The following is a 27,426-nucleotide window of genomic DNA, read 5'->3' as shown; positions in this document are numbered from 1 at the left end:
TGCCCTGCCCAGTCCATGCCGTCTTTACCTGCAGCCCTGCAGTGGCTTCCAGCCCCTCTCCCTGATGCCAGTACTGTCAGTTCTCCACCCGCCTGCCAGCCAGAGAGATCTTTTTAATCACACAAATTGTGTCAGGTCACTCCCATGTCAAAACCTTCCAAGGGACTTCTAATTGCATTTAGCATGAAACTACAACTATTTATCCAGTCTCATCCTTCCACCCTGGTCCCCAGATATCGGCTCTCAACACAGCAGCCACAGTGATTTAGATCATGTAATTCCCCTGCCCGACACCTTGCGTGGCTCCCATCTCATTCACAGCTGATGCCAGAGCCCTGGCGGTGGCCTCCCAAGGCCCCACACAGGCCAGCAATCCATTACTCTCAGACCCCATCTGCTACCATTCCCATTCAAACTCTTCACTCCTCCAGGCCTGGAATGCTCTTCCCCCGTCCCCCAGTGTGGCTTATGTCCCCACCTCACTCCGGTCTTGGCTCCAATGCCACCTCCTTCTGAGGCTCCACTGATCACGCTCACACTGCATACTCTCCCCTCCCTCTCTCCCTCACTCCCTTTCCTGTTTTATTTTTTCCCCAGCACCTTGGTCACATCTGACATAATGTAAATGTTACTGGCTCATTTATTGGTCCACAAGGATGCAGCTCCGTGAAGTTAAGGATTCTGATCTGCTCTTTTCACTTCTCTTTCCCAACAACGGTGGGAAAACACTGTTCTCCTCGAACAGTGCTGGTACATGACAAGTGCTTAGTGAAAGCTATCGAAAATGAGAGAAAGAGCTGACTCCTGCCTTCCCTGCCTACCTCCCCGCCCAGGCAGAGTGATCTTCTCTCTGTTCCTCCAGCAGCCAAGCTCATGCCCACTTCAGCACATCGTACACTTGCTGCTCACTTCTACCTGGAATGCTCTGTGACAGCTACTCCAGCCCAGGCACTCTCACATCAGATCTGAAAGTGTCTCGTTTATTCATGAACCTACCTGTTTATTTTCTGTCTCCACCACTGAAGCAGAATCTCCAGAGCAGGGACCTTGTGCTGTTCACAGAGGCTTCCCTGGTGCTTGCAATGGGCTCAGTATTTAGTAGGTGCTTAATAAATATCTGTTGGAGGTACAACCAATCGAGCTTATGTGGGCCTCAGTTTTCTCGAATATAAAATAAGAAAGGTGAGGCTGGATGAGATAGTTTGCACCTGTAATCACAGCACTTTGGGAGGCCAAAGCAGACCTAGACCAGCCTTGGAAACACACTGAGACCCCACCTCTACAAAAAATCAAAAAAATTGCCGGTGCAGTGGTGCACACCTATGGTCCCAGCTTCTCTGGAGGCTGCAGCAGAAGGATTGCTTGAACCCAGATGGTCGAGGCTGCAGTGAGTCATGATTGTGTCACTACACTCCAGCCTGGGCAACAGAGTGAAACCTTGTCTCAAAAAAAATATTATATACACACACACATTATATATATATATGCCTGCCTTGGCCTCCCAAATGCTGTGATTACAGGTGCAAACCACCTCAGCCAGCCTCAGCTTTCGTATTTTATATTCGAGAAAACTGAGACCCACATAAGCTGAATCTGTATATATATATATAAAATAAGAAAGCTGATACTCTAAGATACTCTCTAACTAAGACACTCTCTAGGTCTCTTTGGGCTCTAAAATGTTGATGGCATATTCTTGTAACATAGTAGAGTTTACAAAGAGCCTTCACATATAACAGCTCGTGCAGAGCCCTGGAAGGTAATTAACACGATTGTAATCATTCAGTTTTTTTGCATCTGAAAAAAATTGCTGACTGTGAGACTGGTCCAAAAAGACAGGTGTTAACCGGTGGAGCTGGGTCTAAATCCACAATTTTCTCAGTGCCGCTACAATGGTAGCAGAAGTAAGCAGGATTTTCTAGTCCTTACAAATAGGTTCAAGGCAGCACAAATTTGCGGTTTACTTCACACTAATCCAAAAAAGTACTTCATATGAACTTCCAATTGTTTTCCCGAGTTTTCCATGAACACGCTGGTCATCTGAGAATGAATAGTCAATCAATACAGACTTACTGGCTCAGGAGTACCTGACCGTTGAACATGGAGATCTGTGTAAGGAATTGCGTCCTTTGAAGCAGGCATTTGAATCCCTGTTTTCAGCTCGCTGGGTGTGTGAAAGAATCTGTCTGAGCTCTACCAGCCCACCTAGGACAGGGCGCCTCGCAGCGGGGCAGGCGCGCTCAGGAAGAGGAGAACGACTTTCTCAGGTTGTGGCCTGAGTGTAGAAAGCTGAGCGAGTTCTGGAGGGCGCCTGGGAAACTCGACCAATGTGCCCAGCTGAGACTCGAGGGTCCCTGTCTCCACCCGCCCTGTCCCGGGCGCCGCTGAAGCGCACGGAGGACAGGGGCAGCCCCGCACTCCCGCAGACCCCCCGGCCCCGGGCCCCGCCTCACCCGTAGGTGGTCAGCAGCGCCTTGTTGACAAGCACGATGAGGAAGGAGCAGGTCCCGTAGAAGAGCGCCGACAGCAGCCGGGCCACCCGCGAGGGCAGCCGCGCCGCGCCGGGCTCCCCGCCAGCGCCCTCGGCCTCGGCCTGGCCGCCGGCCGTCATCTCCTGCGGCCCCGCGGACCCTGCCGCCCGCCAGCCCCGGCTGCGCACTGGTCCCGCCCGGCCGGGCCGGGGAAGAGGGCGCGGCAGGAACAGGAAGAGCCCGGCGCAATCCCAGGTCCCGGCCCGCCCCCTGCGAGCGCCCGAGGCCGGCGCGGGAGGACCCTGCGCTCTGGACTTCACCCTGGTTCCAGGCACCTCCTTCGGTCTCCAGGGCCGGCAATGCGTTGGGGAGTTGAAAAGCGCTGCCTTCCTCCAGGCTTTCCTGGAAAGAAACGCTTCAGTAAGTCTCAGGGCTTGTTTTGCTTTTTTTTTTTTTTTTTTCCCTACAACTTTTTTGTTTAGTGTATAATTTACATACAATGAAGTGTACACATCTTGCCAGTCCATAGTTTGAGATGAGCTTCGACAAAGGCATCCACAGGAGTAACTACTCAAAACAGAACATTTCCATCGCCCCAAAAATTCCCCTTGCTGCCCCTTTGAAGTTAACGCCCGCATCTCATCGATGACTATTGCTGTAGGTTAGGTTTGCCTTTTCCGGAATTTCAAATAAACAGGGTGCTTTCTAGAATTTATGAATGAGCATGTGGTCTCAGGGGTTTTCACTCTATGCTTTGGACTCGACCATGTGGTTTGTTTAATCGTTGAGTAGTATCACAAATTGTATATCCATTGGTTGTTTCCAGTTTAGGACCATTAGGAAAAATGCTTCCATGAAAATTCGTGGGCGTTTGTGGGACCTGTGTCTTCATTTCTCTTAAATAAATATCTAGGAGTGGCTAGGAGTAAGGTGGGTGAAGCCTTGGGACTTGGGTGTCCTCTGGGTGCTTTGTGGCAGGTGCATTCCTCGCGGAGGGCGGTTTGCCTTCGGGTCAGGTCAGTTGAAGGACAGCTTCCCAGAACCGCCTACCCTTGTCAGTCTTTAAAAAATATGAACTTTTGGCCAGGCGCGGTGGCTCACACATGTAATCCCAGCACTTTGGGAGACCGAGGCGGGCAGATCACGAGGTCAGGAGATCGAGACCATCCTGGCTAACACGGTGAAACCCCGTCTCTACTAAAAATACAAAAAAAATTAGCCGGGCGTGGTGGCGGGCGCCTGTAGTCCCAGCTACTCGGGAGGCTGAGGCAGGAGAATGTCGTGAACCCGGGAGGCAGAGCTTGCAGTGAGGCGAGATCGCGCCACTGCACTCCAGCCTGGGCGACAGAGCAAGCCTCCGTCTCAAAAATATATATATTATACATTTAATATATAATGTATATTATATATATATATATATGAACTTTTAGCTTCTTAGAAAAGCTTAAGATTTCAAGTTAAATAAAAGTTGGGGCCTAACTATATAGATGCCCAGAGAATTGTTTTTCTACCCTTAGGCACTAAACAACCAGGAGAATGAAAACTGGGAAACATTTTCAGCCCTGATAAGAACTAAAGCAGAACTCGTGAAAATTAGCTAGCATTAAAAAGACCAGAAGTGCCCAAGTTACCCAAAACAAGAAAGAAAAGACATGTTAAGTCCGTTTTAAAAGAGAAAATGAATCCATATTCAAGTTAAACAGGAAATCGGTCATTTTGGTTAATTTCCTCAGAACATTCAATTTTCTTGTGAGTCTCCAAATGTTTTGACTGCAAAAAGAATATTTTAAAGTCATTTTTAATGATGACCTTCATCATAATTGCATTTAGTTTGATTGTATATACATACTTCCAGCACCTTACCTCGCTGTCAAAATCCCATCCTTACCCTGTTTAAACAGCAACTCACACTAAGGAGTTGCTTGTGATATTCTTCTGCACAAGGGTAGGACAGGCTGACCCTTGCCATTGCAAATACACAACTAAAGATCTACCAAAAATAACTGATGAAAAAAGAAAACCAATTTGCTAGACTCTTAGAAAAGTACACAGGCTTTAAATGGATTCTTGAGGAGGTGACCCCAGAGACAACCCATCCTAAATGTAAGTGAAATGAAATCCCTTTTCCTTATTACCCTAATTTAAGGCCTGGAAATGGGGTGGCAATAGTTCAATACTTATCCACAGCAGTATATTTTTAACACTGTAGTAATGAACCCGATGAGGAAGTTAAGTATCTATAACCTTAAAAGCCATAATTAAAGTAAGAAAAAGCAATCCACACTGTACTTACAACTACGCAAACATGTACTGAAATAATACTGATGGCTGAACATAAGGCTGTAGGTGATGTTTCTATCTTAAAATTTTTTATATCATGGTTATTATATTTTCGATAGGAAAACAAATGATAAAGGCTTTAAGAATGACCGTGTACTTTAAATTTTAAATTAAAATAAATTTTTATTCAAAGCATCTTTTAAAATTACAGCATGTTTATTCTTATGCTGTTAACTCTGCCAAACTACAACTTAGCCATATGAAGCATAAAACACTTCAAAAATTTGAATGTAAACCATTTTTTAAAACAAAAAGCAGTCTTAACACACCTCAAATTTTAGATACCAATGTATTTTTCCAAGTATATAGCTTATATCAAAAAGAACATTTTAAACGTTTCTAAATAGTTATGATAATTTCTTAAACTGTTGCAATTATAGAAATAAAAAATGTTTATGAAAAAACTATTAGAGTTGACAAAAGCTGACTGGAGAAACAAGGAAAAACCCTTACTTTTGAAGGCCTTAAATGTTATCATCTGTGAATTGGCAAATATTTGTATTTGAAAAATTCTTACTACCCTTCCTTCTTTAGTTAAGTTGATCAAAGTTCAAATTTCCCAAGACTGATGAGTGTTGTTTTTAGTTCATTAAGTCACATATTTGAGAGCAAAAATTCTAGAGGAAATGCTGAAACATAAACCAAGATAATTCAGATGCTATAGTCTCTCTTACCAGCTTATAAGTGCTCCAAATTAAAATTCTATATACCACATTACAAAAAAATTCTTAGACCATTACAAATATAAATTCTCTTATTACAAAAAAATCCCTAAAGATTTGTAATTTACTGTACAGAGGAATTACATTTTTAAAGTATGTCCTCATCATACACATTATTCGTAACTATCGTATCTTCTTTCATACTTTTTCTCCTCTTCAAGACATTTACATGCCTCCCCTTCCCCGTGGCTACATATTTTAAACTATCTGTGTACTATGACACATTGGGATTTTTGGATAAAGAAGCCTACTTTGTAATGTTTAAACTACATCTGTAGGAACGTCTTCAACTCAAAAAAGCTAAAAAGGCACTGAAGAGCCCATATTTCCCTCTATTACTCTGAGTTTTACTCCAATTAAGCGATCTGTAAATTACCATGCTATGCATGTCATTTAGTTCTGTTTAGAACAAAAGCCAAAATGATGGAAGTTTTGCCTACATAAAGGAGGTGGTCTGCTCAGCTCTTGATTTTTCTGTTCATGCTTCAGTACATAAAGTGGTGTTTAATAACTTTATTTGGAAAAATGGCTTCAAACCACCACACAAGTTAACACACTTGCAGTTAAAACTATTTCAGAAGCCTACTTATTTGAGTAGCTAATATTTTCTGCAGTGTTTAACTGATAGCTAAATTTAGTGAACACAAAATAGCTTGGCATGTTACTCTGAAGTAAAGCAAGAAGGTGGCTTTATGCACTGAAAATATAAATATGGAGGCTTCCATTTGCTAATAATTCTAAACAAGCAGTACAATTAAAATGTAGTGTTTGCTAACAAAAGATCTAAAACATTTCACTACAAAACAACCCTGTAGGTGTCCCTTTAGTAAAAATCCAAGTGCCAAATCTCATTACAGGGCCCTTAATATGTATTTTTAAAATTACCAATTACTATGTTACCTAGACTTTGCAAGATTAATCACTCAATTTCAGCAAATGAGAAATATGAAATGTGCAAAAGTTCCCAAGTTAACATGCTAGGGATGACAAGTGCTTTTCAAACTTAAACATTATACTGAGTTGTAAAGCCCCAGATAGAATAAGACTGATTTTGCTCCAATTTCAAAAATTCTGAACTATTGTGCATCTTACCAAGAGCCTCAAATATCTATTTTCTTCTAAGTCCATTACTTAGAACATCTTCCAAAATAGCCTCCCATTTCTCTAGCCTTAGTGGGCACAGTATTTTGCAATTAAAATTATCTATCTTACATATTTTATACTTTCTTGCTTGCTTCAGTGTTTACAGTATTGTTAAACATACTAATATATATTGTTAAAAATGATCTTATAAATAATCTGTTTTAATCTTCTTTGGCTATTTGTACCATTCTGTTTTTCAAACAAGTGTCTTATTCAGAAAGTGCTTCCTGTGAGAACTGCTTCCAATGAATGCATTAAACTTGCAAAATCTAGCTTCCCACAATATGTAGTTTTCTACCCTGTACTGTGCAGTCCATATTTACAAAATATTTTAAACTTTACGACGAATTCATTTCCATATTAAAAAAGTGCAGTTCTCTCTCACCCCATATTCTGGGGCAATAACATTCTTCATAAATTTCTACAGAATAGCAGCCTATGATAAGCAAATAAGGTGCTTAGCTTATGCCCAAGCATCTACTTTTTAAGTATGCTGGGCAGTACTTTTGTACAGTGGAAGAGTCAGTGTCCAAGCTACTGTCGGAGTGGCGCCCCAGTCAGGTTGGCAAGCTCTATGAGCGCGAGGGCTCCATGCAGGCGCTCCCGCTGCTCCTGCAGCCGGCGCTGGGCCCCTCTCTTCTCGTCGTCCTCTTCATCAGACTGAAGGTATTCCAGAGGGTCCTGCTGCTCCTGATCAGCCTTCTGAACCAGCTTGCCTTTCAAAGTGGGGGTGCGCTGCTCTCTCATTTCCCAATACCTATGTGAAATGCAGCCACATTAGTTACATGGCAGACATGAAATTTCCAAATGTTTACTTTTCTTTTAAAAAGTTCCATACCACAATATTACTTTTATGTGGTTCAGTTTATAAAGTTATAAAGTGATTTAACGTAAATTTCCTATTTATAGAGGAAAGAAACTGAAGTTCAACGAGGTTAAGAGACGTGCTCAGGTTTCCATAATAAACCTGGCAGTTCTAGATCTTCTACTCACTCTCAAATCACGTTTTTGCCATTAAACTATCACTGCCTTAAAGAGCCTGTGTGAAATGGACTTGAGTAAAATACAGAAATAGTAGAAAAAACAGTCTTTAGAAACTTATTTATCCTATCTACAGAGGGATGGTAACTTCTGACAGCGTTAACGCTGTAAATATTAAACCCACAAACTATGAAAAAGTGATTAACATCTGTGACACAGAGTTTATTCAAAAACTTAAAAACACTACCCTTATTCTGTTACATGGCCAACTGATAATTTACAAGAGAAAATGCAAATGCTCAACTCTTTGGTAACTAAAGAAATGCGTATTTAGGCTGGGCGCAGTGGCTCACGCCTGTAATCCTAGCACTTTGGGAGGCAAGGCAGGCAGATCACTTGAGGTCAAGAGTTCAAAACCAGCCTGGCTAACATGGTGAAAACCCCTCTGTACTAAAAATACAAAAAAATTTGCCGGGCATGGTGGCAGGCACCTGTAATCCCAGCTACTCCAGAGGCTGAGGCAGGAGAATGACTTGAACCTGGGAGGCGGAGGTTGCAGCAAGCTGAAGTCGGGCCGCTGCACTCCATCCAGGGTGACAGAGCGAGACTCCGTTTCAAGAAAAAAAAAAAAAGAAAAATGCATTTTAAATGACAGTAACAGATCATATAAAACTGTCCATACAAAGCCTTGTATATTAATGTTCATAGTAGCTTTATATGTAATAGCCAAAAATAACCCAAATGCCCATCGAGAGAATAAACAAACTACATTTGTATAAAACTACTATTTTATAGTGACAGCAGATCAGTGTTGTATGGGGGGAAGGGGGACAGGGAGGAATGTGTAGTTCGGTTCACAAAGGGGGCACGAAGAAACTTGGAAATGATGGATATGTTCACCATCTTGATTGTGGAGATGGTGTCACAGTATATACATGTCAAAAATGTATCAAATTGTATACTTTAAAATGTATCAAACTGTACACTTTAAATGTATCATAATTTCTTATATGCTACTTATATACCAACAAAGCTGTTTTTATTTATTTTTATTTTATTTTTCGAGACAGAGTCTCACTTTGTCACCCAGGCTGGAGGGCAGTGGCACAATCTTGGCTCACTGCAACCTTCGCCTCCTGGGTTCAAACTATTCTCGTGCCTCAGCCTCCTGAGTAGCTGGAATTATAGGCGCCCACCACCATGCCTGGCTAATTTTTTTTTTTTTTTTTTTTTTTTTTTTTTTGGAGACGGAGTTTCACTCTTCTTGCCCAGGCTAGAGTGTAATGACGGGATTTTACCATGTTGACCAGGCTGGTCTTGATCTCCCGACCTCAGGTGATCTGCCTGCCTAGGCCTCCCAAAGTGCTGGGATTACAGGTGTGAGGCACCGCACCAGGCCTGTATTTTTAGTAGAGATGGGGTCCTGCCATTTAGCCAGGCTGATCTTGAACTCCTGACCTCAGGTGATCCACCCACGTCAGCCAAAGTGCTGGGATTACAGGCGTGAGCCACCGCACCCAGCCCCAACAAAGCTGTTTTTAAAATTACATACCAAAAAAAAAAAAAAAAATACAACTACCAAATTTCAGGAAATCCAGACTACTTAAAGTGGAAAAGTTTTGGCAATGCCCACAGAGGTCTAAAAAAAGAAGTGCAAATTGTTCAGTATGACTTGAAGGATGACTAGAAGAGGAGAATGGCAAAAGATAAGTTCAGCAAGTCAGCAGGAACCAGGTAAGGAAGGACTTTGAATTCCATAATAAAGGGTTTAGTCTTTAGACTGAGGATCATACTGACATTTTAGAAAGATCCCTCTGGCAGGATCATGGAAAATGGATTGAGAGCATTCAAGTGGCTGAATTTGAGTTAGTAAGGAGGTAGATGTCATAACTTGGTCACTGAGTAGACAGCAGAAAGACAAGGAGGCGAGGTGCGGTGGCTCATGCCTGTAATCCCAACACTTTGGGAGGCCAAGGTGCGAGAATCACTTGAGGCCAGGAGTTTGAGACCAGCGTGGGCAACGTGACAAGACCCAGTCTCTACAAAAAACTTAAAAATTAGCTGGGCATGGTGGCACACACCTGTGGTCCCAGCTACTCAGGGGGCTGAAGTGGGAGGATCACTTGAGCCCAGGAGGTCAAGGCTCAATGAGCTAATAATCCTGCTACTACAGTCCAGTCTTGACAACGGAGTAAGACCCTGTCTCGAAAAAAAAAAAAAAAAAGACACGGATGACCAGTAAGCTTCTGGCTGGGACACAATTAGAAATAATGGGAGCAGTAGGAGCCAACCAGGAGAAAGAGGAGGGGAGGAAGTGATGGAGATATTTAGTTTAAGGTACCCCTAGAATAGTCCATCTAAACAATTTCTATGACAGTGCTAACAAATTTCCCTGGACGTGAATAATCAAATAGTATTTCCAGATTCCATTATCTAATTCTTATGTATTTTTATCCAAACAAAACAGAGTTTATTCCTTCAAATATTTATCAAGGCCCAGAAGCTCTGCTAGGCCCTAGGCTTACCATAATAAACAAGACAAATATCCCTGCCCGGGGAAGCTTTCAGTCTGGCAGGGAAGGTATAAAATAAACAAATAAATGTGTGATAGATGTTTTGAAAAGGAAAATGAAAGCATCTGTTAAGTTGGTCCCAGCCCGTTTGTTGCTGAGCAGGTCAGGGAGGCCTTCCTGAGTAAGAGATGAAGGTGAGCAAGCGGCTAAGCCAAGTGGGGAGTGAGTGCTCCAGGCAGAGGAAGCAGGGTGCACACAGGCCCTCATACAAAGGCACCTGTGTTGAGAAACCCACAGCCAAGCATGGCAGGGGACAGTTGCCTTATCAGAGGGAGGCAGGGCTATGGCAGCACAGCTAGGAATCCTGGACTTTACCCTAAGCAGCCAGTGAAGCCTGTGTGAGGCCTGAGCAGCTGCTGCTGGCTCGTGTACAGCAGACAGGCCCTTCAACCGAAATATCCTTAGAGAAATTCTTTTATACTGGCCCCCTTGTTGCCATTGGAAAAAATTAAATTGGTGTTTTTGGAACCTCACCTAAGAAGAACCACTAACATCTATCCCTGGTGTTTTTTTGTTTTGTTTTGCTTTGTTTTGAGACAGGGTCTCACTCTGTCACCCAGGCTGGAGTACAAGAGTGCAGTGGGGCCATCTTGGCTCACTGCAACCTCCGTCTCCCAGGTTCAAGCGATTCTTCTGCCTCAGTCTCCCGAATAACTGGGATTATAGGCGCGTGCCACTACTGCCCAAGTAATTTTTGTATTTTTAGTAAAGATGGGGTTTCACTAAGTTGACCAGACTGTTCTCAAACTCCTGACCTCAGGCGATCCACCCACCTCGGCTGTCTATCCCTGTTTTAATTGGCACGTAGCTAAGGCTAACATAAAGAAAATGAAGAAGGTTGCATTCATGACGAATGAAATACAATACATATAAAACATTTTTTCAAAATGGGAAAACTCTTCCTTTTAAAATAAACTGTAGTCTGGGCACTCTAATTATACTGTAATTTTCTATCACACACAGATCCTAAGATCTTAATACCACTCATAACAATTTTATAGAAAATCAGGGGTCATTTCTAATTATGTTATAAAATGTGTATAAATGCAGCTTATTTAAAATGAGAGGCGTGTCCAAGTCCCTAACATAGCCCCAGCCCGCGCTGTGCATCTTCACGGTGGACTAAAGGCAGCATTCCTGACCTCGCCAGCCACTCGGCCGCGGCCTTGTTGTCGGCAGCCTGATGTTTGCTGAGTGTGTCCGTGGGCTCCTCTCTCTTCAGCCTGGCGTAGGGGTGCTTCGGACAGTGGCGGTTTGCATGGGTGAATCTGCTCAGGCAGCCTTCAAAACACAAGGTTAACACCTGTCAGGATCTGGACATCCAGCACATAGACATGTGGAAAACATTCAGTTTCACTGGTATCCAGAAAAGTAAATTAATATGGTGAAATTTAGGATCTATAATTTGGAGGAGAAAACAATCAAACCAGCACAGTCTCATCAGTGCTAGAGCGGGGACAGGAAGACAGTCACATTTTGGTCGTGGCCATGTGTGTCCAACACCATTGGAAAGTGATTTATTAGCATGAGTTCAAAATGTTCAAAATGGCAGGGCGTGGTGGCTCACGCCTGTAATCCCAGCACTTTGGGAGGCCAAGGCAGGCGAATCACTTGAGATCAGGAGCTAGAGACCAACCTGGCCAACAAGGCAAAATGCCATCTCTACTAAAAATACGAAAATTAGCCAGGTGTGGTGGTCTCTGCCTGTAATCCCAGCTACTCAGGAGGCTGAGACAGGAGAATAGCTTGAACCCGGGAGGCAGAGGTTGCCGTGAGCCGAGATCACGCCATTGCACTCCAGCCTGGCGACAGAGCCAGACTCCATCGCAGGGGTGGGGTGGAGTTCAAAACCTCAGACCCGAGAATTCCATTTGTGGATTCCAACATAAGGAAGCATCCCAAAAGATGAACAAAGCTACACGTGTGAAAACATTCCCCTCAGCTTTGTTGGTAACAAGAACATTTAAAAAACAAATTAAATATTCAGACCAGGTGCAGTGGCTCATGCCTGTAATCCTAACACTTTGGGAGGCCGAGGCGGGTGGATCACCTGAGGTCAGCAGTTCCAAACCAGCCTGGCCAACATGGTCCCCCATCTCTACTAAAAATACAAAAATTAGCCGGACATGGTGGCACAAGCCTGTAATTCCAGCTACTCCAGAGGCTGAGGCAGGAGAATTGCTTGAACTCAGGAGGCGAAGGTTTCAGTGAGCCAAGATCGTGCCACTGTACTCCAGCCTGGGCGAAAAGTGAGACTCCATCTCAAAACAATAATAAATAAATAAATAAATAAATGCTGGGCGCAGTGGCTCACGCCTGTAATCCCAGCACTTTGGGAGGCCAAGGTGGACGAATCACCTGAGATTGGGAGTTCAAGACCAGCCTGACCAACATGGAGAAACCCCATCTCTACTAAAAATACAAAATTAACTGGGTATGGTCGCGTATGCCTGTAATCCCAGCTACTCGGGAGGCTGAGGCAGGAGAATCGCTTGAACCCAGGAGGCGGAGGTTGCGGTGAGCTGAGATGGCACCATTGCACTCCAGCCTGGGCAACAAGAGCAAAACTCCGTCTCAAAAAATAAATAAACAAATATTCATTATTCAACATAGAGGAAACCATTGCATATAGGCTTAAGCAAACTTGCTGGATGAAAACTTTGCAGACTTTTGCAACATTTGTAATAATCAAGAAAATTACAGAGCAACAGGACAGATTGAACGGAACTTCAAATATACTGTAACTGCATAAAAATGTGCATCTTTAGAAACTGATAAAAGATTAAGAAAATCACTTAGGATAATATGCTTACTTCACTTTAGTAATTAAAAAGTTTAAAATGTTGCTCCAAAGGCTGTATTTACTTTTACAGATTTTTCTACTGCCTACAACTGGATATAGTATCTTTAATTGCCCTTTAAGGTTTCATCAAAAAGGATTACTTTATTTAAAAATCAATTATTTCTTAAGCCAGGCACAGAAAGACAAACATCACTTGTTCTCACTTATTTGTGGGATCTAAATATCAAAACAATTGAACTCATGGAGATAGACAGTAGAACAATGGTGCCCAGAGGCCAGGAAGGGGAACTGGGGGATGAGGGGCAGGTAAGGATGGTTAATAGGTACCAAAAATAGAAAGAATGAATAAGACCTAGTATTTTATAGCACAAGGTGACTATAGTCAATAATAATTTAACTGTACATTCTAAAATAAGTTAAGAGTATAACGGGATTATTTGTAACACAAAGGACCCATGCTTGAGGGGATGGATAGCCCATTTACCATGTGATTATTATGCACTGCATGTCTGTATCAAGTATCTCATGTACCCTGTAAATATGTATACCTACTGTGTACCCACAAAAATCAAAACCAACAAATTTTTAAAATCAATCATTTCTGAGAAATTCAGCATGTATCACAATTATCAAAGAAAGCTTATAAAGTTTCATAAAATTTATATTAAAAAATCTTTCCCCTCAAAAAAATTCAAGGAAAGGATATTTTAACTGTTAAGTCACAACTAGTTATTCCATAAACTTAACTTCTAACACCATACCATTTTCTGAACAAACAAAAGGTTTCTCTCCGGTGTGAAGACGCTGATGTGTTTTGAGCTGTCCACTTTGAACAAAGGCTTTTCCACAGTCTGGGTAGTCACACAGATAGGGCCTCTCACCTAAGTAGACAGATGTTAGATATTATATCTGAGATAATAAGGCCAGAAGAGGAGGGGGATGGGGAGAGAATCAGCCTTTATATAGGTCATGACTCCCAATAACAATAAAACATGTCATGGCCCCTACTGAGCTGCAGGTGGAAATGCTAATGGCAGCACTTGGGTGGCATCAATGACTATCTGCTGGGGAACACAATCTATTCTTTAGGCCTTGAGGTTATCATCTTGAGCTTATCCCATATTTTTTCTCCCTCATACTCCAAATCACTAGATCTTGCTGATTCTTCACTATGTCTTCCACCCACTCCTGCCTTCCCACTCAGCTTCCCCTGGTCAGACGGGCAGCCCTCCCACTAGGATGAACCCTCCGACAGCCTCCTGGCCGGCCTCTCGTTTCTCCCCCTGCACAGCAATCCCAGAGTAGCTGGCATAGAAATCTGCTTTTGTCATACCAACTAGCTCCTGAACCACCCCCAAATCCTATTACACACTTTGGACAACTAAAAATTATCTGCTGACTTAAATGGTCCTCTAAGATCGGCACTCTAGGCAATCTCACCAACCTCATTAGCTACTGGGGTTAAGGGGCAGAGTTTATCCTTACTTCCCTCCTGGAGAATCATTCCAGCCAGGAGGCAGTTCCTCATCTTGTTCTAATCCTTGAAAATCCTATTTTCTCTGCCCATTCAAATCTTCCCAATCCTGTAGGCTCTCAGTGAGATTCTTCCTATCTCCCCAAATAACTGAATTCTTCCTATCTACCTCCAAATAATTGAACTTTGTATACCTTCATTAACCTGGGGTCCTGTGTTGTTTATGTGTCATGGTAGTCTCCTGCAAAGATTCCTAGTACCTTATACTTCACTTAAATTCCTATAGACAACACAGTGCCAGGCTCAAGTGCTGAAAAATTTGTTCAATGATAATTAAACATTATTTATTGAAAAAAACATTATTTAATCAACAATTGTACATTAGTTTGCATTTTCCAGTATAACTCAAAGAACAATAACAAGTCCTCCCTAAATTTCTCATTATTTAGAGACATAATAAATGGTTGTGATAGTTGAATACAAGTTAAAATAAAACACAGATATAGGGGGATTGTTTAAAATAGTAAGGGAAAAGCTTTTTACAAAATATGCTAATAGGGCTCAACTATCCCTTAGGGATCCTCCTTTCAGTTCCTTGATGTACAGACATCTAGGCTGATGCCTGGGGTATCAGGTGACACAGTGAGGTAGTGGTGATCAGGACGGCACTCAGCCCTTTCTTCATTCTGCCACATAGTCTTGAATCTTACCCACACTGGCAACTCTACGGCCTACAAACCAGTTATCCAGGGGATATTTTAGAATATTTAGATTGAAAAAAATATATAAAAATTCTGAAAATTAGAATGTTTCATTAAGTAATCATTTTACTAATGGTATCTAAAGTCAAAACTTCTAGACACCTTAGTTTATAATGATTTAAAATTCAAACATTACCCCTTTCCAGGGATTTAACTTAAAAAAACCTGTATTCTATCATATCATTTAAATATATATTTTCAAAAACCACAAGTTAAAAAAAAGTGAGAAACAGGTGAGCACCGTAAACATGGTGGAAAAAAATAGGGGACTGAGGGTTACAGGCTTAAGTTCTAAACCAGTACTGCCCAATGAAAGACAATATGAACCACTTCTAGAAGGCACATTAGAAAAAGTAAAGAGAAAGAGGTGAAATAAATTTTTTTTTTTTTTTTTAGATTGAGTTTTGTTCTTGTTGCCCAGGCTGGAGTGCAATGTCACATCTTGGCTCACCGCAACCTCCACCTCCCGGGTTCAAGTGATTCTCCTGCCTCAGTTTCCCGAGTAACTGAGATTACAGGAATGTGCCACCACACCTGGCTAATTTTGTATTTTTAGTAGAGATGGGGTCTCTCCATGTTGGCCAGGCTGGTCTTGAACTCCTGACCTCAGGTGATCCACCCACCTCGGCCACTCAAAGTGCTGGGATTACAGGCGTCAGCCACCGCACCCAGCCATGAAATTAATTTTAATAATGTATTTTATTTAATCCAATTTATCTAAAAGTGTCATTTCAATACATAATCAACAGTAAAAATTATTGTTTACTCTTTTTTTCATATTAAGTATGTTTTATATTACTGCCCATCTCAATTTAGACTACCCACATTTCAAGTGCTCAGGAGTCACAGTAGCTACTGTATGGGGCAGTGTAGCTCTAGCTTTAAAGGTATGAGAGACTGATTGTAAGCAGGTAGTAGTTGGATTTTTGGCACTTCAGTTTCCTCACCTGTAAACTATTAGATGAACTATAAGGTTCCTTCCTTTGGGGCCAACTTTATAGCGAGAACAAGGGCCCTCTATACTTTTTTTTTTTGGCTCTCTAAATGATATTTAAAATGCAAATATAATTTCCATATGCAAATAAAGATGTACCATAATCTTGAGATGGCTGCCTACCATAGTTCACCACAGATTTAATGCTTAGGTCAAATGTCCTGATAGCACAGTGAGGACTCTAAACATTCTATTAAAAACTTGACAATTAATGTTTTTGGCCTACAGATGAATTTTAACAATTACATAGATAAAAGTATATCAAGTACAATTTGGGCAAGTAGGGGGTAAAACTAAATTTGTCAATAACATGACTATGACATCTAGGTTAATTACCATGATAACTTTAGAAATCACATGTAACCAGTATTCATAAAACCACCACTCTCCACCAAAAAGAAACTGACTATACTGCCTTTTTAAAAAACTTCATAACTAATAGTGGTAATATGAAAATATAAAGCAACTAAAAAGTTAATTTATTACTCAATATCAAATCAGCATTCAGTTAAGTGTTACTTCTGGCCAGGCGCGGTGGCTCACGCCTGTAATCCCAGCACTTTGGGAGGCCAAGGCAGGTGGATCACAAGGTCAGGAGTTCGAGACCAGCCTGACCAACATGGTGAAACCCCATCTCTACTAAAAATACAAAAATTAGCTGGGCGTGGTGGCACACACCTGTAATCCCAGCTACTCAGGAGGCTGAGGCAAGAGAATTGCTTGAACCCAGGAGGCGGAGCTTGCAGTAAGCCAAGATCGCGCCACTGCACTCCAGCCTGGGCAACAGAGCAAGACTATCTCAAAAAAAGTGTTACTTCTGGCAGTCTCTATAAAATTTGCTCAACTTACCTGTATGAGTCCTTTTGTGAGCCTGGAGCGATTTCTCCCGTGGAAACACCCTATTACAGATGTTACAACGGATTCTGCTGGATGAATGCTCTCCTTCATTTATTAAATCGCGGACAGTGTCTGCTCTGGGCCTACCACGTCGGATTCCATCCTGTTGATAATTTTTATAAACATTAATATAATTTATTTAACGCTACTCATTAAAGCAACGTATCATAATATAACTTTCAAAAATCTTTCTTGGGAGCTGGGCGCAGCGGCACACACTTATAGTCCCAGCTATTTAGGAGGCTGAGGTAGGAGGATCGCTTGAGGCCAGGAGTTCGAAGCAACATAGCACAAAACATTTTTGTTTTGTCTCTAAAAACAAAGCAAAAGTCTTTCTTAAGGGACATCGTAAAAATGGTGAGGCAGGTAACTCCAATGGCCCATCCCTCCACAGATGACTAAAAAATCAAGCAAAAACTGTCAGATCAGCTTTGTCACAACTCCAGAAAATACATTTATAGCAACTCAGCAAACTGAATATAAAAGCAACTTGAAACAGTAGAAAAGCTTTGCAGCATTTTGACTTGCCCTCTCTCTTTCCCTTCCCCAGTGGCAGTCTTGAAGACAGCAGCCTGCATTCTCAGTCTGGGAACCTACTCCTTTAGTCCCTGCTTCCAGAGGAAGAGATTCTGAAAGAATTGCGTTTGCCTGTTTTGAGCCTGCGGGTTACCTAAAGGACTGACACAAGACATTGGTCTTTGCTTTCCCTAACTTGGAACAGGGCAGAGAGGTGTCTCTTCAGAGGGTATTGCTCAAAAAACTTGTAAGGCAAATCACCTGCAGCCACCTGGGGCAAAAGATTTCAGTTGAGGCAAACAGACACACCAACAGCCTGAGAGGAAAAGCTGGGAGAAAGTTTCTTTTGGAAATTAGGGCATTCAACAATGTCCACTTATACTAAGGTTAGGAATTTAGAAAGTCATGCATATATGCCCAGGGCAGGAAGCATGCTCAGAAAAGATCTGAAAAGACCCTTCAGCTGAACTTTCAGCTCAGCACAAGCAGGAAATGAGGCTAGAGTAGAGTTGTAAACAGCAGGGCTAAGCAACCACAGTGTCCCCCAACACAGCCATTCTGCAAAGACTGGGAGAAGGTGGTTGTCCTCCTTTCTTTCTACTCTTTTTTGGGGGATGGTGGAGGGAAGCTCTAGGTATTCAAAAAAGTCTGTCAAAACACTAGTGGTGGCTCAGCCTATAATCCCAGTGACTCAGGTGGGAGGATCACTTGAGCAAAGGAGTTCAAGGCTACAGTGAGTTATGATGCCTCTGCACTGTAGCCTGAGTGACAGAGTGAGACCCCATCTCTAAAAAACAAAAAACAAAGTGTCGGGCGTGGTAGCTTACACCTATAATCCCAGCACTTTGAGAGGCTGAGGCCAGTGGATCACCTGAAGTCAGGAGTTCAAGACCAGCCTGGCCAACATGGCGAAACCCCATCTCTACTAAAAATACAAAAATTAGCCAGGCATAGTGGCACACACCACTAGTCCCAGCTACTCAGGAGGCTGACGCAGGAGAATTGCTTGAACCCGAGAGGTGGAGGTTGCAGTGAGCTGAGGTCGCGCCACTGCACCCTGGCCTGGGTGACAGAGCAAGACTCCATCTCAAAAAAACAAAAAACAAACAAACAAAAAAAGCATCAGCTGAACACAGGCTAAGAAAGAGACTTTAGAGAACAAACACAACAAAGAACACAGAATTTGGAAAGAGTTTAGAACACTCACTAAACAACTACAACTCATAGCAAACAACAAAAACTCGGAAGGGTCTGATTTCCAGAGTCACCACATTATAATATTCAAAACCTCCAGTTTTCAACAAAATGTTACAAAGCATGTGAAGAAATAAAAACAGTATGGTACATACACAGGAGAAATTAACACAAAGAGACTGAGAAGAAGAACAGACACTGGACTTACTAGACAAAGATTTTAAATCAACTGTCTTAAATGTGTTCAATGAGCTAATGGAAATGATGGACAAAGAATAATAAGAAGCCTGGGTAACATAGCAAGACCCCCTTTCTAAAAGGAATAAAAATAAATTAGCCAGGCATGGTGGCACTTCTCCCAAGCTACTTGGGAGGCTGAGGTGGGAGAATTACTTGACCCTGCAAGGTCAAGGCTGCAGTGAGCCATGATTACACCACTGCTCTCCAGCCTGGGCAATAGAGCAAGACCCTGTCTCAAAAAAAAAAAAAAAAGGAAAAAGGAAAAAGAATGACAAGAAACCAGGAGAACAATGTCTCAACAAACAGAAAACCAACAAAGAGACAGAAATTATAAAAAAGAAACAAATAGATATCCTGGAGCTGAAACGTACAATAACTAAAACAAAACAAAAAAAAAACTTCACTAGAGGATTTCAATGGCAGATTTGAACTGACAGAACAATCAGCCAACTTGAAGATAGGTCAGTTGAATTTACCCAGTCTGAAGAACAGAAAGAAAAAAGAAGGAAGAGAAATCAACAGAGTCTAAGATGCCTATGGAACACCATCAAGCATACCAACATACATATAACTGGAGTCATAGAGGCAAGAGAGGAAAGGGAAAGAATATTTGAAGAAATAATGACAGAAAACTTCCCAAATTTGATGTGACACAAATCTAAACATCCAAGAAGCTCAATACACTTCAAGAAAAATAAAGGGATCCACACCAAGACATTTTGTAATCAAACTGTCAAATGACAAAAAGAATCTTGAAAGCAGCAAGAAAGTAGTGACTTGGATAAGCACCGTGGCTCCAGCCTATAATCCCAACACTTTGGGAGGCCAAGGCAGGAGGATCACTTGAATCCAGGAGTTTGAGACCAGCCTGGGAAACGTAAGGAGACCTCATGTCTACAAATAATTTAAAAATTATCCAAGTGTGGGGGTACATGCCTGTGGTCCCACCTACTCAGGAGGCTGAGGAAGGAGGATAAGCTGAGCCTGGGAGGTCAAGGCTGCAATGAGCCATGATCGCGCCACTGGACTTCAGCCTGGGGACAAAACAAGACCAGGCCTCAAAAGGAAAAGAAAGTGGTTCATCATGTAAAAGGGGTCCTCGATAAGATTAACAGCTGATTGGGAGGCCAAGGTGGGCAGATCACAATGTCAGGAGCTCGAGACCGGCCTGACCAACATGGCGAAACCCTGCCTCTACTAAAACTACAAAAATTAGGCCGGGCACAGTGGCTCAAGCCTGTAATCCCAGCACTTTGGGAAGCCGAGGCGGGCAGATCACCTGAGGTCAAGAGTTCGAGACCAGCCTCAACATGGAGAAACCCTGTCTCTACTAAAAATACAAAATTAGCCGGGCATGGTGGTGCATGCCTGTAATCCCAGCTACTCGGGAGGCTGAGGCAGGAGAATTACTTGAACCTGGGAGGCAGAGGTTGTGGTGAGCCAAGATCGCACCATTGCACTGCAGCCTGGGCAACAAGAGCGAAGTTCCGTCTCAAAAAAAAAAAAAATTAGCCAGGTGTGGTGGCGCACACTTGTAATCCCAGCTACTCAGGAGGCTGAGGCAGGAGAATCACTTGAACCTGGGAGATGGAGTTTGCAGTAAGCCAAGATTGCGCCCCTGCACTCCAGCCTGGCAGACAGTGTGAGATGCCATCTCAAAAAAAAAAAAATTTTTTTTAATTAGCAAGGTGCAGTGGTGTGTGCCTATAGTCCCAGCTACTCAGGAGGCTGAGGCAGGAGGATCACTTGAGCCCAGGAGTTCAAGGCTATAGTGAGCTATGATCACACCACTGCACTCCAGCCTGGGCAACAGAGCAAGACCCTATCTCTTAAATTTCAGCACTTTGGGAGGCTGAGGTGGGCAGGTCACAAGGTCAAGAGATCAAGACCAACCTGGCCAACATGGTGAAACCCTGACTCTACTAAAAATACAAAAATTAGCTGGGCATGGTGGCACGCGCCTATAGTCCCAGCTACTCAGGAGGCTGAGGCAGGAGAATCACTTGAACCCAGAAGGCGCAGGTTGCAGTGAGCCGAGTTCGCACCACTGCACTCCAGCCTGGCGACGGAGCTAGACTCCATCTCCAAAAAAAAGAAAGAAAGAAACAAAAGAAAAGAAGAAAGAACTGTGAAAGGACAGAAAAACTTATAACTTTTAGAAATATATATACACCTAAGAACAGAGCCTCCTGCAAAAGGTGACAGAATTAAAAGGAGAAATAGTTCAAAAACAGCTGGAGTCTTTGATACCCTACTTCCTTTACTTCTTTCTTTTTTTTTTTTTTTTTTTGAGACAGGTTCTCACTCTTGTTGCCCAGGCTGGAGTGCAGTGATGCAGTCTCAGCTCACTGCAACCTCCACCTCCCAGGTTCAAGCGATTCTCCTGCCTCAGCCTCCCGAGTAGCTGGGATTACAAGTGCCCACCACCACGCCTGGCTAATTTTTTTTTTTTTTTTTTTTTTTTTTTTTTGTATTTTTAGTAGAGACGGTTTCACCTTGTTGGCCAGGCTGGTCTTGAACTCCTGGCCTCAAGTGATCCGCCCACCTCGGCCTCCCGGAGTGTTGGGATTACAGGCGTGAGCCCCTGTGTCCAGTTAATACCCTACTTTCAATAATGAATAAGACAACTAGGCAGAAGATCCACAAAGATATTCTCCAACATAGACCATACGTTAGACCACAAAAAAGTCTCACTAAATTTTAAAAGACTGAAAGCATTCCAAGTATCTTCTCTGACCTCATGGAATGAAACTTTACAGAAGGAAAACAGGAACAAATATATAGAAATTAAAAAACACACTTTTTTTTTTTGAGACGGAGTCTTGCTCTGTTGCCCAGGCCCGAGTGCAGTGGCATGATCTCAGCTCATTGCAACCTCCACCTCCCGGGTTCCAGCAATTCTCCTGCCTCAGCCTCCTGAGCAGCTGGGACTATAGGTGTGTGCCACCACACCCAGATAATTTTTGTATTTTTAGTAGAGACATGGTTTCACCATATTGACCAGGCTGGTCTTGAACTCCTGACCTCGTGATCCACCCGCCTTGGCCTCCCAAAGTGCTGGAATTACAAGCATGAGCCCCCGTGCCCGGCCCAACACACTCTTAAATAGCCGATGGGTCAAAGAAGAAATCACAAGGGAAAAAAGAAAATACTTTGACACAAATAAAACCAAAAACACAACATACCAAACTTATAGGATACAATTCAAGAATTAGATGACTTAAAATTGATAAGATAGCAATGCTATCCAAAGCAATCTTACAGCCACAATGCAATCTCTATTAAAATTCCAGGGGTTTTTTTTCTTTTTTTTTTTTTCTTGCAGAAATGGAAAAGGCTATCCTCAAGTTCATATGGAATTATAGGAGGCTCCAAATAGCCAAAATAATCTTGAAAAAGAACAAAACAGGAGGACTCACACTTCCCAATTTCAAAACTTACTACTAAGCACTGGCAATTAAGACAGTGTGGTAATGGCATAAGGAAAGACATATAGACCAATGAAATAAAATTTAGAGTACAGAACCTAACCTATACATGAAAGGCCAATTGATTTTCAACAAGGGACCCAAGAACACTCAACAGAGAAAGAATAGTCTCTTTAACAAATGGTTCTGGGATAACTGGATTTCCATATACAAAAGGATAAAGTTAGACCCCTACCTTACACTATATACAAAAACTAACTCAAAATGTACCACAGAGCTAAATATAAGAACTAAAACTATAGAGCTCTTAGCTGGACACGGTAGCCCATGCCTGTAATCCCAGCACTTTGGGAGGCCGAGGTGGGTGGATTGTTTCAGCCCAAAAATTCGAGATCAGCCTGGGCAACATGGTGAAATCTCATTTCTACCAAAAATACAAAAAGTTAGCAGAGCAGGGTGGCACATGCCTGGAGTCCCAGCTACTCAGGAGGCAGAGGTTGCAGTGAGCCAAGATCATGCCACTGCATTCCAGCCTGGGCAACAGAGTGAGACCCTGTCTCAAAAAAACAAAAACAAGGCCGGGCGCGGTGGCTCACGCCTGTAATCCCAGCACTTTGGGAGGCCGAGGCGGGCGGATCACGAGGTCAGGAGATCAAGACCATCCTGGCTAACACGATGAAACCCCGTCTCTACTAAAAGTACAAAAACTTGGCCGGGCGCAGTGGCTCACGCCTGTAATCCCAGCACTTTGAGAGGCTGAGGCGAGTGGATTACGAGGTCAAGAGATCGAGACCATCCTGGCTAACATGGTGAAACCCCGTCTCTACTAAAAATAAAAAAATTAGCCGGGCGCGGTGGCGGGCACCTGTAGTCCCAGCTACTCGGGAGGCTGAGGCAGGAGAATGGCGTGAACCCGAGAGGCGGAGCTTGCAGTGAGCCGAGATCACGCCACTGCACTCCAGCCTGGGCAACAGAGTGAGCCAAGATCACGCCACTGCACTCCAGCCTGGGCAACAAAGCAAGCCTCCGTCTCCAAAAAAAAAAAAAAAAGACTGTAATGCTCTTAAAATAAAAACAGGGATGACTCTTCTTGACTTTGTATTTTTTTTAATGGATTCTTAGATATGGCACCAAGAACTAAGCAACAAAAGAATAAATTGGACTGAATCAAAATGTAAAACTTTTGTACATCACAGGACATTACAAAGAAAACGAAAGGCCATCCTACAGAATGGGAGATTATTTATTTGCAAACCATACATCTGATAAGGGCCTAGTATCAAGGATATAAAAAGACCTCTTAGAACTCAACAACAACAAAAAACACAAAAAACTCAATTAAAAAATAGGCAAATGACCTGAACAGACATTTCTCCAAAGCAGTTATATGGCCAACAAATGCAGTTATATGGCCAGCAAATACATAAAAAGATGCTGAAAATCAGCCACATGCAGTGTATCACGCCTGTAATCCCAGCACTTTGGGAGGCCAAGGTGGGTGGATCACCTGAGGTCAGGAGTTCAAGACCAGCCTGGCCAACATGGTGAAACCCCGTTTCTACTAAAAATACAAAAATTAGTCAGGCATGATGGCGAGTGCCTGTAATCCCAGCTACTCAGGAAGCTGAGGCAGGAGAATCGCTTGAACCCGGAGGTTGCAGTGAGCCGAGATCACACCACTGCACTCCAGCCTGGCCAACTAAGCAAAACTCTGTCTCAAAAAAAAAAAAAAAAAAAAAAAAAATCCTCAAAATTATTCATCATTTAGGAAAATGCTAATTGAAACCACAATGAGATACTGCTTTGCACCAACTAGGTTATACTATACTGGGAGAAAAAAAGGAAAATAAGTAGGAAATAGTTTTTTTATAAAAAATGTAGAGAAATTGGAATCATCATATACTACTGATGAGAATGTAAAATGGCTCAGCCACTGTGGAAAAGTTTGATAGTTTTGTATCGATATCATATATATATACATATACATACACAATGGAATATGTATACATATATAATGAAATTATTCAGCCATGAAAATAATATGTGCTACAAAGTGGATGAACCTAAAAAACAGTATGCTAAAAAAAGAAGCCAAACACAAAAGGCAACATATTATGTGACTTCATTTAATGAAATATCCAGAATAGGCAAATCCATAGAGACAGAAAGTAGGTTGTTGGTTTCCAAGGTCTGCATGTAGTAGGGAACAGGGAATCGTGGCCTAACAGATCAAGTTTTCTTTAGAGGTGATAAAAATGTTTTGGAACTCTTAGAACATTATGAATGTACTAAATGTCACTAGATTGTACACTTTAAAATGATTAATTTAATGTTATGTAATTTTACATTGATTAAAAACCTAAGGAAATCTGAATATGCTATGGGCTTCAGTTAATACTAGTGCATCAACAGTGGTTCATTAATTTTTAACAAATGTACCACACTAGTGTAAGATGTTAACAGGGAAGCTGGGTGTGCAGTTTATGGGAACTCTCTGTACTACCTTCACAGCTTTTCTATACAGCTAAAACTAATAGAAAATAAACATTTACTTGAAAGAAACTTTGTTTCCCAGTTAAGTGAACTTTCACACATACAATTTACATGAAAAAAAATCATAAAAGGATCATATACAACTACTTCTAAAATGAAGATGCTTTTAGGGCTTTCAATATCAAAACTCAAAGCCTTCCAAAAGCTTAAACATCAGCCTGAAACCTTGAAGGATAGTAATAAGCTACAGCAAAATTCCCTTCAATCAAATTTTCACATTGAAAGAAAAGTTCAATCCCTACATGGATGAATTATCTTCTAGGATAAATCATGTTTTATGAAAATCCTTAGACATTAAAATCTATATGCAGCACAACTTAATGACCTGATTTCAGTCTTATACCATGAATATTCAAATTAGTTGTACACTTACTACTTTTATTCTGAAAGTCTAAAGAAAATTTTCAAAAGATTTAATGAAGTCTTTACCTATTTTTCCTTTAGTCTTTAGATTCAGGCAGCGTACTAAACAGGAACACCTAAAAATTATTAATAACTGAAGAAATATGTTTTATGTTGGTAAATTCTCATTAGCCATTACAGTTAACTTTTTTAATGATTAAGACCGTGGGGGCCGGGCACGGTGGCTCACGCCTGTAATCCCAGCACTTTGGGAGGCCGAGGCAGGCGGATCACGAGGTCAACAGATCGAGACCATCCTGGCTAACACAGTGAAACCCCATCTCTACTAAAAAAATACAAAAAATTAGCCGGGCATGGTGGCAGGCGCCTGTAGTCCCAGCTACTCGGGAGGCTGAGGCAGGAGAATGGCGTGAACCCGGGAGGCAGAGCTTGCAGTCAGCCGAGATCGCACCACTGCACTCCAGCCTGGGTGACAGAGCAAGACTCCATCTCAAAAAAAAAAAAAAAAAAGAACGTGGGGGTCAGGCACAGTGGCTCACATCTGTAATCCTAGCACTTTGGGAGTCTGAGGTGATAGGGTCGCTTGAGGCCGGAAGTTAGAGACCAACCTGGGCAACATAGCAAGACCCCATCTCTATTATTAAATAAATAAATAGCTTTCCTGTCCCGGCCTGCGTGGCGTGGGCTTGTGGGTCTTTGAGACCCGAAAATTGAGAGCATTTTCGCACCCCAGGGGCTGCTCCTGGCGGCTCTGCGGCCGTCACCATGCCACAGAACGAATATATTGAATTACACCGTAAACGCTATGGATACCGTTTGGATTACCATGAGAAAAAGAGAAAGAAGGAAAGTCGAGAGGCTCATGAACGTTCAAAGAAGGCAAAGAAAATGATTGGTCTGAAGGCTAAGCTTTAACATAAACAGCGCCATGCTGAGAAAATACAAATGAAAAAAAGACTATCAAAGATGCATGAAAAGAAAAACACCAAACAAAAGAATGATGAAAAGACTCCACAGGGAGCAGTACCTGCCTATCTGCTGGACAGAGAGGGACAATCTCGAGCTAAAGTACCTTCCAATATGATTAAACAGAAACGAAAAGAGAAGGCGGGAAAATGGGAAGTCCCTCTGCCTAAAGTACGTGCCCAGGGAGAAGCAGAAGTATTAAAAGTTATTCGAACAGGAAAGAAGGCATGGAAGAGGATAGTTACTAACGTGTGCTTTGTTGGAGATGGCTTTACAAGAAAACCACCTAAATATGAAAGATTCATCAGGCCAATGAGACGGGGTTTCACCGTGTTAGCCAGGATGGTCTCGATCTCTCTGATCCGCCCGCCTTAGCCTCCCAAAGTGCTGGAATTACAGGCATGAGCCACCGCGCCCGGCCAACGTGAGTAATTTTTAATAGATTAAAATATTGGCAAATAGCCTGTTTCTGTAAATAAAGTTTTAATGGAACACAAAATAAATAAATAAATAAATAAATAAATAAATAAATAAATAAACATTGGACACAGGAAGGGGAACATCACACACCGGGCCTGTCGCGGGGTGGGGGGAGCGGGGAGGGATAGCATTAGGAGATATACCTAATGTAAATGACGAGTTAATGGGTGCAGCACACCAACATGGCACATGCATACATATGGAACAAACCTGCACGTTGTGCACATGTACCCTAGAACTTAAAGTATAATAAATAAATAAATAATAAATATTTTTTAAAAAACAATGTGGGAAGGCTACATATACAAAAGAAATGAAAACAGAATCTCAAAGAGATATTTGCACATTTATGTTCATTGCAGCATTATTCACAATCGATAGCAACCCAAATGTCCACTGACTGATGAATGGATAAATAGTGCTATACACAGTTTAGCCTAAGCAAACTCAGTGTGTTAGTAACAATGGAAAACTACTCAGCCTTCAGAAAGATGGAAATCCTGCCATATGCCATAACATGGATGAAC

The 27,426-nt window shown here is 42.2% G+C and overlaps 2 protein-coding genes, 1 long non-coding RNA gene and 1 pseudogene across 8 annotated transcripts in view; 2 read left to right on the top strand and 2 right to left on the bottom strand.

Moving 5' to 3' along the window:
- The window catches only part of SLC35D2 (solute carrier family 35 member D2), a 63,169-nt gene extending 59,909 nt beyond the window's left edge, over positions 1–3,260 (bottom strand). For 2 of the 6 annotated variants that reach the window (XM_034967806.3, XM_055117849.2), the window contains exon 1: positions 2,454–3,245. In XM_034967806.3, the coding sequence (XP_034823697.2) occupies positions 2,454–3,109 (656 nt within the window). In that variant the 5' untranslated portion in view covers positions 3,110–3,245. Of the gene's footprint in view, positions 1–2,453 lie in introns of all 6 variants that reach the window. The other 4 variants (XM_063594305.1, XM_063594304.1, XM_034967807.4 and 1 more) reach the window with 4 other exon arrangements.
- Positions 2,752–22,979, top strand: LOC134728571 (uncharacterized). Its single transcript, XR_010109115.1, has 2 exons — positions 2,752–2,891; positions 17,710–22,979. It is a non-coding gene; the product is annotated as an uncharacterized LOC134728571 (long non-coding RNA).
- Positions 4,915–27,426, bottom strand: part of ZNF367 (zinc finger protein 367) — a 35,300-nt gene continuing 12,788 nt past the window's right edge. The window contains exons 2-5 of the mRNA XM_034967808.3: positions 17,112–17,262; positions 13,795–13,914; positions 11,373–11,511; positions 4,915–7,433 (exon numbers count right to left, since the gene is read on the bottom strand). Of these exons, the coding sequence (XP_034823699.1) occupies positions 7,211–7,433; positions 11,373–11,511; positions 13,795–13,914; positions 17,112–17,262 (633 nt within the window). The 3' untranslated portion in view covers positions 4,915–7,210. The remainder of the gene's footprint in view (positions 7,434–11,372; positions 11,512–13,794; positions 13,915–17,111; positions 17,263–27,426) is intronic.
- On the top strand, positions 25,554–27,281 carry LOC103784902 (ribosome biogenesis protein NSA2 homolog; annotated as a pseudogene).

This window comes from Pan paniscus, chromosome 11, assembly GCF_029289425.2.
Source record: "Pan paniscus chromosome 11, NHGRI_mPanPan1-v2.0_pri, whole genome shotgun sequence".
Classification (NCBI taxonomy): Eukaryota; Metazoa; Chordata; class Mammalia; order Primates; family Hominidae; genus Pan; species Pan paniscus.
The sequence above is the reverse complement of the archived record's forward strand: the minus strand, read 5'-3'. Positions and strand labels throughout refer to the sequence as shown.